Raw genomic sequence first — 10620 nt, 5'->3', positions numbered from 1 at the left:
TTTTGGGGAGATTTGGGGGTCTTGGGCGGGGATTTGGAGTTTTTAGGGATTTGGGGGGAATTTTGAGGGAATTTTCAGGGATTTTGAGGGAATTTCCCACAATTTTGGGGAATTTCGGGTGAATTTCGGGAGAAATTCCCGGAATTTTGTGGGAATTTCGGGTGAAATTCCTGGAATTTCGGGGCATTTGGGCTGAATTTCCCACGAATTTGTGGAATTCTGGGTGAATTTCCCGCGATTTTTTGGGATTTTCCCGCGATTTTTTTGGAATTTCCCGCGGTTTCGGCTGAATTTCCCACGATTTTTTGCGAATTCCCACGGGGTTTTTTTGGGAATTTCCCGCGGTTTTTTGGGAATTCCCACGATTTTTTCGGGAATTTCCCGCGTTTTCGGGCGATTTTCCCGCGTTTTCGGGCGATTTTCCCGCCATTTCGGGCGATTTTCCCGCCATTTCCTCTCCCCCGCCGCCATTTTGCGAACCCCCCCCCATTAGTGGGCGTGGCCTCTCTTCGCCCCGCCCCACCCTTCCGAACCCGGAAGCGCCACCGGAAGTGGGCGCGGCCTCGCTTTCCCATCAACCCCCGCGGCCGCCAGGCCCAGCCGCCCGAACCCGGAAGCGCCAAAAAAAAAAAAAACATAAAAAATCCCCAAATTTCCCCAAAAATTCGGGAATTTCCCCCAAAACCCCCTCGGGGGGAAGCCCCGCAGCGGCCATGACGCTTTTCCACTTCGGGAATTGCTTCGCGCTCGCGTATTTCCCTTATTTCATCACCTACAAGTGCAGCGGCCTGTGAGGAACTGGGACAAACTGGGACAAACTGGGACAAACTGGGAGGGGGTTGGGGGGCGCTGGGAAAGGGTTAAAGGGAGGTTCGGGGTTACTGGTTTGTACTGGGAGGGGTTTTGGGGGTGTCACTGGTTTGGATTTGCCTCTACTGGTTTATACTGGTTTATACTGGTTTGTACTGGTTTGTACTGGTTTGTACTGGTTTGTACTGGTGGCAGGTCCGAGTACAGCGCGTTCTGGCGCTGCGTCCAGGCCGGAGCCACCTACGTACTGGTGCAACTGGGAAAGGTGAGGGGAGAGGCTGGGAAAGGGTTAAAGAGGGGGGGGGTTACTGGTTTATACTGGTTTATACTGGTTTGTACTGGTTTATACTGGGAGGGAACTGGGAGGGAACTGGGAGGGACTGGGAATCCTCAAAACCAAACTGGGAGAGGCTGGGAAAGGGTTAAAGGGGTGGGGGATGGGCTTACTGGTTTATACTGGTTTATAGTGGTTTATAGTGGTTTGAACTGGTTTGAACTGGGAGCCCCTCCCCTCCCCCCCCAGATGCTTTTTTTGGCCACTTTCTTCCCCACCTGGGAGGGACCCACGGGCGGCTTCGACCTGCTGGGGGTGAGTGCCAAAAATGGCCCAAATTCAGCCCAAAATTCACCCAAAAATGGCCCAAATTCAGCCCAAAAATGGCCCAAATTCAGCCCAAAATTCAGCCAAAATTCACCTAAAAATGGCCAAAAATTCACCTAAAAATGGCCAAAAATTCACCTAAAAATGGCCCAAATTCAGCCCAAAAATGGCCCAAATTCAGCCCAAAAATGGCCCAAATTCAGCCCAAAATTCACCCAAAAATGGCCCAAATTCAGCCCAAAATTCACCCAAAATTCACCCAAAAATGGCCCAAATTCAGCCCAAATTCACCCAAAAATCACCCAAAATTCAGCCAAAAATGGCCCAAATTCAGCCCAAAAATAGCCCAAATTCAGCCCAAAAATAGCCCAAATTCATCCCAAAATGGCCCAAATTCAGCCCAAAAATGGCCAAAAATTCATCCCAAAAATGGCCCAAATTCAGCCCAAAAATGGCCCAAATTCAGCCCAAAATCACCCAAAAACAGCCAAAAATTCATCCCAAAATAGCCCAAATTCAGCCCAAAATGGCCAAAAAATGGCCAAAAATTCACCCAAAAATGGCCCAAATTCAGCCCAAAAATGGCCCAAATTCAGCCCAAAATTCAGCCAAAATTCACCTAAAAATGGCCAAAAATTCACCTAAAAATGGCCAAAAATTCACCTAAAAATGGCCCAAATTCAGCCCAAAAATGGCCCAAATTCAGCCCAAAAATGGCCCAAATTCAGCCCAAAATTCACCCAAAAATGGCCCAAATTCAGCCCAAAATTCACCCAAAATTCACCCAAAAATGGCCCAAATTCAGCCCAAATTCACCCAAAAATCACCCAAAATTCAGCCAAAAATGGCCCAAATTCAGCCCAAAAATAGCCCAAATTCAGCCCAAAAATAGCCCAAATTCATCCCAAAATGGCCCAAATTCAGCCCAAAAATGGCCAAAAATTCATCCCAAAAATGGCCCAAATTCAGCCCAAAAATGGCCCAAATTCAGCCCAAAATCACCCAAAAACAGCCAAAAATTCATCCCAAAATAGCCCAAATTCAGCCCAAAATGGCCAAAAAATGGCCAAAAATTCACCCAAAAATGGCCCAAATTCAGCCCAAAAATGGCCCAAATTCAGCCCAAAATTCACCCAAAATTCAGCCAAAAATGGCCAAAAAATCATCCCAAAATAGCCCAAATTCAGCCCAAAATTCAGCCCAAAATGGCCAAAAAATGGCCCAAATTCAGCCCAAAATTCAGCCAAAATTCAGCCCAAAAATAGCCCAAATTCAGCCCAAAATTCAGCAAAAATTCAGCCCAAAATCACCCAAAAACGGCCAAAAATTCATCCCAAAATAGCCCAAATTCAGCCCAAAATTCAGCCCAAAATGGCCAAAAAATGGCCCAAAAATTCATCCAAAATTCACCCAAAATTCACCCAAAAATGGCCAAAAATATCCCAAATTCACCCCAAAATTCATCCAAAAATATCCCAAAAATGGCCAAAAATTCACCCAAAATTCACCTAAAAATGGCCAAAAATTCATCCAAAAATAGCCCAAAAACGGCCAAAAATTCACCCAAAATTCACCCAAAAATAGCCCAAAAATATCCCAAATTCACCCCAAATTTCAGCCAAAATTCACCCAAAAACGGCCCAAAAATCACCCAAAAATCACCCAAAAATATCCCAAAAATTCACCCAAAATTCAACCAAGAATGGCCCAAAATGGCCCAAAATTCACCCAAAAATGGCCCAAAAATTCACCCAAAAATTCACCCAAAAATATCCCAAATTCACCCCAAAATAGCCCAAAAAAATCATCCAAAATTCACCCCAAAACGGCCCAAAATTCACCTAAAAATATCCCCAAAATATCCCAAATTTCATCCCAAATTCACCCAAAAATGGCCCAAAAATATCCCAAAAAATCATCCAAAACCGGCCAAAATTCACCCCAAATTCACCCAAAAATAGCCCAAAAAATCATCCAAAAATGGCCCAAAAATTCACCCAAAAATTCACCTAAAAATGGCCCCAAAAATGGCCAAAATTGGCCCAAAATTCGCCCAAAAAATTCCAAAAAATTCCCCCAAATCCCCCAAAATCCCATTTTCCCCCCCATTTTTCCCCATTTTTGCCCTTTTTCCCCCAAAATTTCCCGTTTTTTTTTCCCAAATTTTCCCAAAATCCCCCAAATCCCCTCAAAATCCCCAAAATTTCTCCCAAAATCCCCCAAAAATCCCCATTTCCCCCCCATTTCCCCCCCATTTTGTCCCCATTTTCCCCTGGTTTTTCCCATTTTTCCCCAAATTTTCCCAAAATCCCCCAAAATTCCCCAAAATCCCCCCAAAATCCCATTTTTTCCCCATTTTCCCCCCATTTTTCCCCATTTTTTCCCCATTTTTTCCTGTTTTTTCCCCAAATTTTCCCTGTTTTATCCCAAATTTTCCCATTTTTATCCCAATTTTCCCCATTTTCCCGTTTTCCCAGGAATTCCTGCGGGCCACGGTGGACGTGGCCGATCTGGGGGGGCTCCAGTGTCCCAAAATCCCCAAAAATCCCCCAAAAATCCCCCAAAAATCCCATTTTTTCCCCATTTCTCCCCCTTTTCCCCCCATTTTTTCCCCATTTTTCCCCAAATTTTCCCCTTTTCACCCCAAATTTTCCCATTTTTCCCAGAATCCCCCCAAATCCCCCAAAATCCTCCCAAAAATTCCCCAAAATCCCCCCAAAAATCCCCTAAAAATCCCATTTTTTTCCCCATTTTTTCCCCATTTTTTCCCCAAATTTTCCCTAAAATTCCCAAATTTTCCCTAAAATTCCCAATTTTTCCCGTTTTCCCAGGAATTCCTGCGGGCCACGGTGGACGCGGCCGATCTGGGGGGGCTCCAGTGTCCCAAAATCCCCCAAAAATCCCCCAAAAATCCCATTTTCCCCCCATTTTTCCCCCATTTTTCCCCCATTTTTCCCCATTTTTTTTTCCATTTTTTCCCTGAAATTCCCGTTTTTTCCCCTAAAATTCCCAATTTTTCCCGTTTTCCCAGGAATTCCTGCAGGCCACGATAGACATGGCCGACCTGGGTGGGCTCCAATGTCCCAAAATCCCCCAAAAATCCCATTTTTCCCCATTTTTTCCCCATTTTTTCCCCAAATTTTCCCTAAAATTCCCAAATTTTCCCTAAAATTCCCGTTTTTCCCGTTTTCCCAGGAATTCCTGCGGGCCACGGTGGACGTGGCCGACCTGGGGGGGCTCCAGCTGGCCCTGGGCCGGGGGGGGGGGAGGGGCGAGCTCCGGATCCTCGTGGCCGCCCTGGGCTGGGCCAGCGCCGAGCTGCTCACGGCCAGGTGGGAATTCGGGAATTTGGGGAATTTTGGGGGAAATTTGGGAATTTTTGGGAATTTTTAGGGATTTATTTGGGAATTTTGGGGGGTTTTGGGAGGGTTTGAGGAGGAAAAAAGGAGGGAAAAGGAGGAAAAAACAGAAAAAAAGGGATTTTTGGGGGATTTTTTGGGATTTTTGGGGGATTTTTTGGGAAATTTGGGGGAAATTTGGGAATTTTTAGGGATTGGGAATTTTGGGGGGTTTGGGGAGGGTTTGAGGATGAAAAAAGGAGGGAAAATGAGGAAAAAAGGGATTTTTGGAGGATTTTTTGGGAATTTTTGGGGAAATTTGGGATTTTTGGGAATTTTGGGGAATTTTGGGGAAAATTTGGGAATTTGGGGGAATTTTTTGGGATTTATTCGGGAATTTTGGGGGGTTTTGGGAGGTTTTGGGGAGGAAAAAAGGTGGAAAAAAAGGGATTTTTGGGGGTTTGGGCTGGGCCAGCGCCGAGCTGCTCACGGCTAGGTGGGAATTTGGGAATTTGGGGAATTTTGGGAATTTTTTGGGAAATTTGGGGAAAATTTGGGGGAAATTTGGGAATTTGGGGAATTTTTAGAGATTTATTCGGGAGTTTTGGGGGGTTTGGGGAGGGTTTGAGGAGGAAAAAAGGAGGGAAAAGGAGGAAAAAAGGAGGAAAAAACAGAAAAAAAGGGATTTTTGGGGGATTTTTTGGGAATTTTGGGAATTTTTTGGGAAATTTGGGAATTTTTGGGGATTTTTAGGGATTTATTTGGGAATTTTGGGGGGTTTGGGGAGGGTTTGAGGATGAAAAAAGGAGGGAAAAGGAGGAAAAAAGGGATTTTTGGAGGATTTTTTGGGAATTTTGGGAATTTTTTGGGAAATTTGGGAATATTTGGGGATTTTTAGGGATTTATTTGGGAATTTTGGGGGGTTTTGGGAGGGTTTGAGGAGGAAAAAAGGAGGGAAAAGGAGGAAAAAAGGAGGAAAAAACAGAAAAAAAGGGATTTTGGGGGGATTTTTTGGGAATTTGTTGGGAATTTTGGGGGAAATTTGGGAATTTTTGGGAATTTTTAGGGATTTATTTGGGAGTTTTGGGGGGTTTTGGGAGGTTTTGGGGATAAAAAAGGAGGGAAAAGGGGGAAAAAAGGGATTTTTGGAGGATTTTTTGGGATTTTTGGGGGGAATTTGGGAATTTTTGGGGATTTTGGGGGGATATTTTGGAATTTTTGGGGGAAATTTGGGAATTTTTGGGGATTTGGGGGGGATATTTTGGAATTTTGGGGGGAAATTTGGGGAATTTGGGAAGTTTTAGGGATTTATTTGGGAATTTTGGGGTTGTTTTGGGAGGTTTTGGGGATAAAAAAGGAGGGAAAAGGAGGAAAAAAGGGATTTTTGGAGGATTTTTTGGGATTTTTGGGGAAAATTTGGGAATTTTGGGGGGAAATTTGGGAATTTTGGGATTTTTGGGAATTTCAGGAATTCCGGGACGTGGCCCCTCCCCCTCCCCCAGGTGCGTCTGGGGGGATTTTCGGGGGGAATTTTTGGGATTTTTTGGGGGAATTTTGGGCTGAATTTTTGGGGATTTTTTTGGGGTGAATTTTTTGGGAATTTCGGGAAATTTTGGGATTTTGGGATTAATTTTTTGGTTTTTTTTTGGATTTTGGGGTTGAATTTCTGGCGTTTTTGGGGTGGATTTTTGAGATTTGGGGGTGAATTTTTGAGATTTTTGGGCTGAATTTTGGGGTTTTTTTTGGGTGGGATTTTTGGGAATTTGGGAATTTGGGATTTTTGGGAATTCCGGGAATTCCGGGACGTGACCCCTCCCCCTCCCCCAGGTGTGTCTGGGGGGATTTTGGGGTGAAATTTTGAGATTTTTGGGGTGAATTTTTGGGGGATTTTTTTGGGTGAATTTTTTGGGAATTTCAGGATTTTTGGGAATTGGGATTTTTGGGAATTCCGGGAATTGCGGGACGTGACCCCTCCCCCTCCCCCAGGTGCGTCTGGGGGGATTTTGGGGTGAAATTTTGAGATTTTTGGGGGATTTTTTGGGTGAATTTTTTGGGAATTTCGGGATTTTTGGGGAATTTGGGATTTTTGGGAATTCCGGGAATTGCGGGACGTGACCCCTCCCCCTCCCCCAGGTGCGTCCCGCTCTGGGTGGGGGCGCGGGGGGTGGAGTTCGACTGGAGGCACCTCCAGATGGGGCTGGACTCCAACATCAGCCTGGTGAGACTGGGATGGACTGGGATATACTGGGATGGAACTGGGAGAGACTGGGATATACTGGGATGGACTGGGAGGGACTGGGATATACTGGGATGGACTGGGATGGACTGGGATATACTGGGATATACTGGGATATACTGGGAATGGAACTGGGATATACTGGGAATGGACTGGGAATGGACTGGGATATACTGGGATGGACTGGGATATACTGGGAATGGGCTGGGATATACTGGGATATACTGGGAATGGACTGGGATATACTGGGATATACTGGGATATACTGGGATGGGACTGGGATATACTGGGATGGACTGGGATATACTGGGATATACTGGGATATACTGGGAATGGAACTGGGATATACTGGGATGGACTGGGATGGACTGGGATGGACTGGGATATACTGGGATATACTGGGATATACTGGGATGGACTGGGAATGGACTGGGAGGGACTGGGATATACTGGGATGGACTGGGATGGACTGGGATATACTGGGATGGACTGGGATATACTGGAATGGACTGGGATGGACTGGGAATGGAACTGGGATATACTGGGATGGACTGGGAGGGAACTGGGAGAGACTGGGATAAACTGGGATGGACTGGGATGGACTGGGATATACTGGGATATACTGGGAATGGAACTGGGATATACTGGGATATACTGGGATGGACTGGGAGGGAACTGGGATTGAGAGGGGCTGGTTTGTACTGGTTTGTACTGGTTTGTACTGGTTTGGACTGGTTTGGACTGGTTTGGACTTGGTTTGTACTGGTTCCTATGGGTTTTACTGGTTTGTACTGGTTTATACCGGTCCGTACTGGTCCATACTGGTTCTGACTGGTCCATACTGGTCCTTACTGGTGCCAGGTGCGCACGGTGGCGGCGGTAGGTTACTGGTTTGTACTGGTTCGTACTGGTTCGTACTGGTTCCTATGGGGTTATACTGGGTTACACTGGTTTATACTGGTCCATACTGGTCCGTACTGGTCTGTACTGGTTTACACTGGTTTATACTGGTCCATACTGGTTTATACTGGTTCTGACTGGTCCTTACTGGTTCTGACTGGTCCTTACTGGTGCCAGGTGCGCACGGTGGCGGCGGTAGGTTACTGGTTTGTACTGGTTTGTACTGGTTTGTACTGGTTCCTATGGGGTTATACTGGTTTATACTGGTCTGTACTGGTCCATACTGGTCCATACTGGTTTATACTGGTTCTGACTGGTCCGTACTGGTGCCAGGTGCGCACGGTGGCGGCGGCCGCGCTCCTCTGGGCCTCGGGGCGCCACGACCTCCCCTCCCCCCTGCGGCTGCCCCTGGGGGGGCTCCTGGCGGCTGCGGCCTACGAGGGCTTCTTAATTGGGTAATTAATTACCATTAATTAGCATTAATTAGTGACGGGGAGGGCTAATTAATGGGTTAATTAGTGAATGGTGGGGCCTGGGGGGGGTTCCTGGTTGGCTCCTGGTGGCTGCGGCCTACGAGGGCTTCTTAATTGGGTAATTAATTAACGCTAATTAGCGTTAATTAGTGTTAATTAGGGACGGGGAGGGCTAATTAATGGGTTAATTAGCGAATGGTGGGGCCTGGGGGGGGTTCCTGGTTGGGTATTGGTGGGGGAGGGGCCTATGGGGGCTATTAATTGGGTAATTAATCAATTAATTAGAGTTAATTAGCCTTAATTAGCCTTAATTAGTGATGGGGAGGGCTAATTAATGGGTTAATTATGAATGGTGGGGCCTGGGGGGGGTTCCTGGGGGGGCTCCTGGCGGCTGCGGCCTACGAGGGCTTCTTAATTGGGTAATTAATTACCATTAATTAGCGTTAATTAGGGACGGGGAGGGCTAATTAATGGGTTAATTAATGAATGGTGGGGCCGGGGGGGGTTCCTGGTTGGGTATTGGTGGGGGAGGGGCCTATGGGGGCTATTAATTGGGTAATTAATCAATTAATTAGAGTTAATTAGCCTTAATTAGTGACGGGGAGGGCTAATTAATGGGTTAATTAGTGAATGGTGGGGCCTGGGGGGGTTCCTGGTTGGGTATTGGTGGGGGAGGGGCCTATGGGGGCTCTTAATTGGGTAATTAATTCATTAATTAGTGTTAATTAATATGTATTAGTGGTGGGGGAGGGGCCTGTGAGCAGCTCCTGATTGGGTCATCATTAATTAATTAATTAATGGGGGGCGGGGCCTATGAGCAGTTACTGATTGGGTCATAATTAATTAATTAATGGAGGGCGGGGCTTCTGAGGGGTTCCTGATTGGGTCATTAATTAATTAATTAATAGGGGGCGGGGCTTATGAGGGTTCCTGATTGGGTGAGGGGGAGTGGCCTTGGGAAGGGGCGTGGCTTGGAAATGGGCGTGGCCTGGGAAGGGTTGATGATCTGGGCGTGGCCTTAGAAATGGGCGTGGCTTGAAAACGGGGCGTGTCCCACGCTGTGGGCGTGGCTATAGGCTGAACGAACCCAGGTGGGCGTGGCCAAGCCGCAGGGGCCCCCCCCACGCTGTGGGCGTGGCTAAAGCGGGTGGGGGATAGGGAGGGGCGTGGCTCAGGTGAGCTCCCGGCTGAGGCCACGCCCCTTTTCTGTGTGTCTCCTCCCACAGGTGGGCGGGGCAGGCGCTGGGGCTGGGCCCATGGGGGGCGCTGGGGCTGCGGGCGCTGGGCGCGGCCGCGCTGGGGCTGGGGGCGCTGCGGCTGCTGGTGCCCATCCTGACCCCGCCCTGACCCACCTGGGCACACCTGGGCACACCTGGATACACCTGGAGGCACCTGGATACACCTGGAGGGGTCACCTGTGCCGTTATCGGGGGCGCTGCGGCTGCTGGTGCCCATCCTGACCCCGCCCTGACCCCGCCCTGACCCACCTGGGCACACCTGGATACACCTGAGAACACCTGGATACACCTGGAGGGGTCACCTGTGCCGTTATCGGGGGCGCTGCGGCTGCTGGTGCCCATCCTGACCCCGCCCTGACCCCGCCCTGACCCACCTGGGCACACCTGGATACACCTGAGAACACCTGGATACACCTGGAGGGGTCACCTGTGCCGTTATCGGGGGCGCTGCGGCTGCTGGTGCCCATCCTGACCCCGCCCTGACCCACCTGGGCACACCTGGGCACACCTGGGCGCACCTGGATACACCTGAGAACACCTGGATACACCTGGATACACCTGGAGGGGTCACCTGTGCTGTTATCGGGGGCGCTGCGGCTGCTGGTGCCCATCCTGACCCCGCCCTGACCCCGCCCTGACCCACCTGGGCACACCTGGGCACACCTGGATACACCTGGATACACCTGGGCACACCTGGATACACCTGAGAACACCTGGAGGGGTCACCTGTGCCGTTATCGGGGGCGCTGCGGCTGCTGGTGCCCATCCTGACCCCGCCCTGACCCACCTGGGCACACCTGGATACACCTGGCAGAGTCACCTGTGCAGTTACTGGGGGTGCCCAGGTGTGCCTGTGCCCATCCTGACCCCGCCCTGGGCACACCTGGGCACACCTGTGCCTTTACGGGGGGGTTGGGCAGCCAAGAATCGAGTCCAGGTGTGTGGGGGAGGGGCTCAGGTGGGTCCCAGGTGTGCAGTGGGCGTGGCCCAGGTGTGCAAATCCTTCCCAGGTGTGCAGTGGGCG

The 10620-nt window shown here is 48.9% G+C and overlaps 1 protein-coding gene and 1 long non-coding RNA gene across 3 annotated transcripts; one reads left to right on the top strand and one right to left on the bottom strand.

The window, feature by feature from the left end:
* The first annotated feature begins 539 nt into the window (after positions 1 to 539).
* TMEM147 (transmembrane protein 147) lies at positions 540 to 9839 on the top strand. Its single transcript, XM_053933322.1, has 8 exons — positions 540 to 790; positions 1006 to 1075; positions 1334 to 1399; positions 4607 to 4743; positions 6883 to 6967; positions 7847 to 7864; positions 8219 to 8340; positions 9585 to 9839. Exons 1-8 carry the CDS (start codon positions 714 to 716, stop codon positions 9703 to 9705), a joined length of 696 nt encoding a protein of 231 aa, XP_053789297.1. The 5' UTR covers positions 540 to 713; the 3' UTR covers positions 9706 to 9839.
* LOC128782834 (uncharacterized) lies at positions 9674 to 10228 on the bottom strand. 2 transcript variants are annotated; one of them, XR_008428897.1, is made up of 3 exons: positions 10155 to 10228; positions 9846 to 10124; positions 9674 to 9760 (listed from the first exon to the last, which is right to left on the bottom strand). It is a non-coding gene; the product is annotated as an uncharacterized LOC128782834 (long non-coding RNA). The 2 variants fall into 2 exon arrangements; XR_008428896.1 differs by having other exon boundaries at positions 9846 to 9980; positions 10105 to 10183.
* Between the last annotated feature and the right edge of the window lie 392 nt (positions 10229 to 10620).

The sequence above is a fragment of the Vidua chalybeata genome, assembly GCF_026979565.1.
Source record: "Vidua chalybeata isolate OUT-0048 chromosome 39 unlocalized genomic scaffold, bVidCha1 merged haplotype SUPER_39_unloc_2, whole genome shotgun sequence".
In the NCBI taxonomy this organism is placed as follows: domain Eukaryota; kingdom Metazoa; phylum Chordata; class Aves; order Passeriformes; family Viduidae; genus Vidua; species Vidua chalybeata.
Note: the sequence above shows the minus strand (reverse complement) of the source record. Positions and strands in the feature narration are given on the sequence as shown.

What these genes read in the sequence shown, in the direction of transcription:
- TMEM147 (XM_053933322.1), top strand. Translation starts at nt 714, where the DNA reads ATGACGCTTTTCCACTTCGGGAATTGCTTCGCGCTCGCGTATTTCCCT. An exon ending in ACCTACAAGTGCAGCGGCCT is followed by an intron (nt 791 to 1,005) that starts GTGAGGAACTGG and finishes TACTGGTGGCAG; the next exon opens with GTCCGAGTACAGCGCGTTCT. An exon ending in GCGGCTTCGACCTGCTGGGG is followed by an intron (nt 1,400 to 4,606) that starts GTGAGTGCCAAA and finishes CCGTTTTCCCAG; the next exon opens with GAATTCCTGCGGGCCACGGT.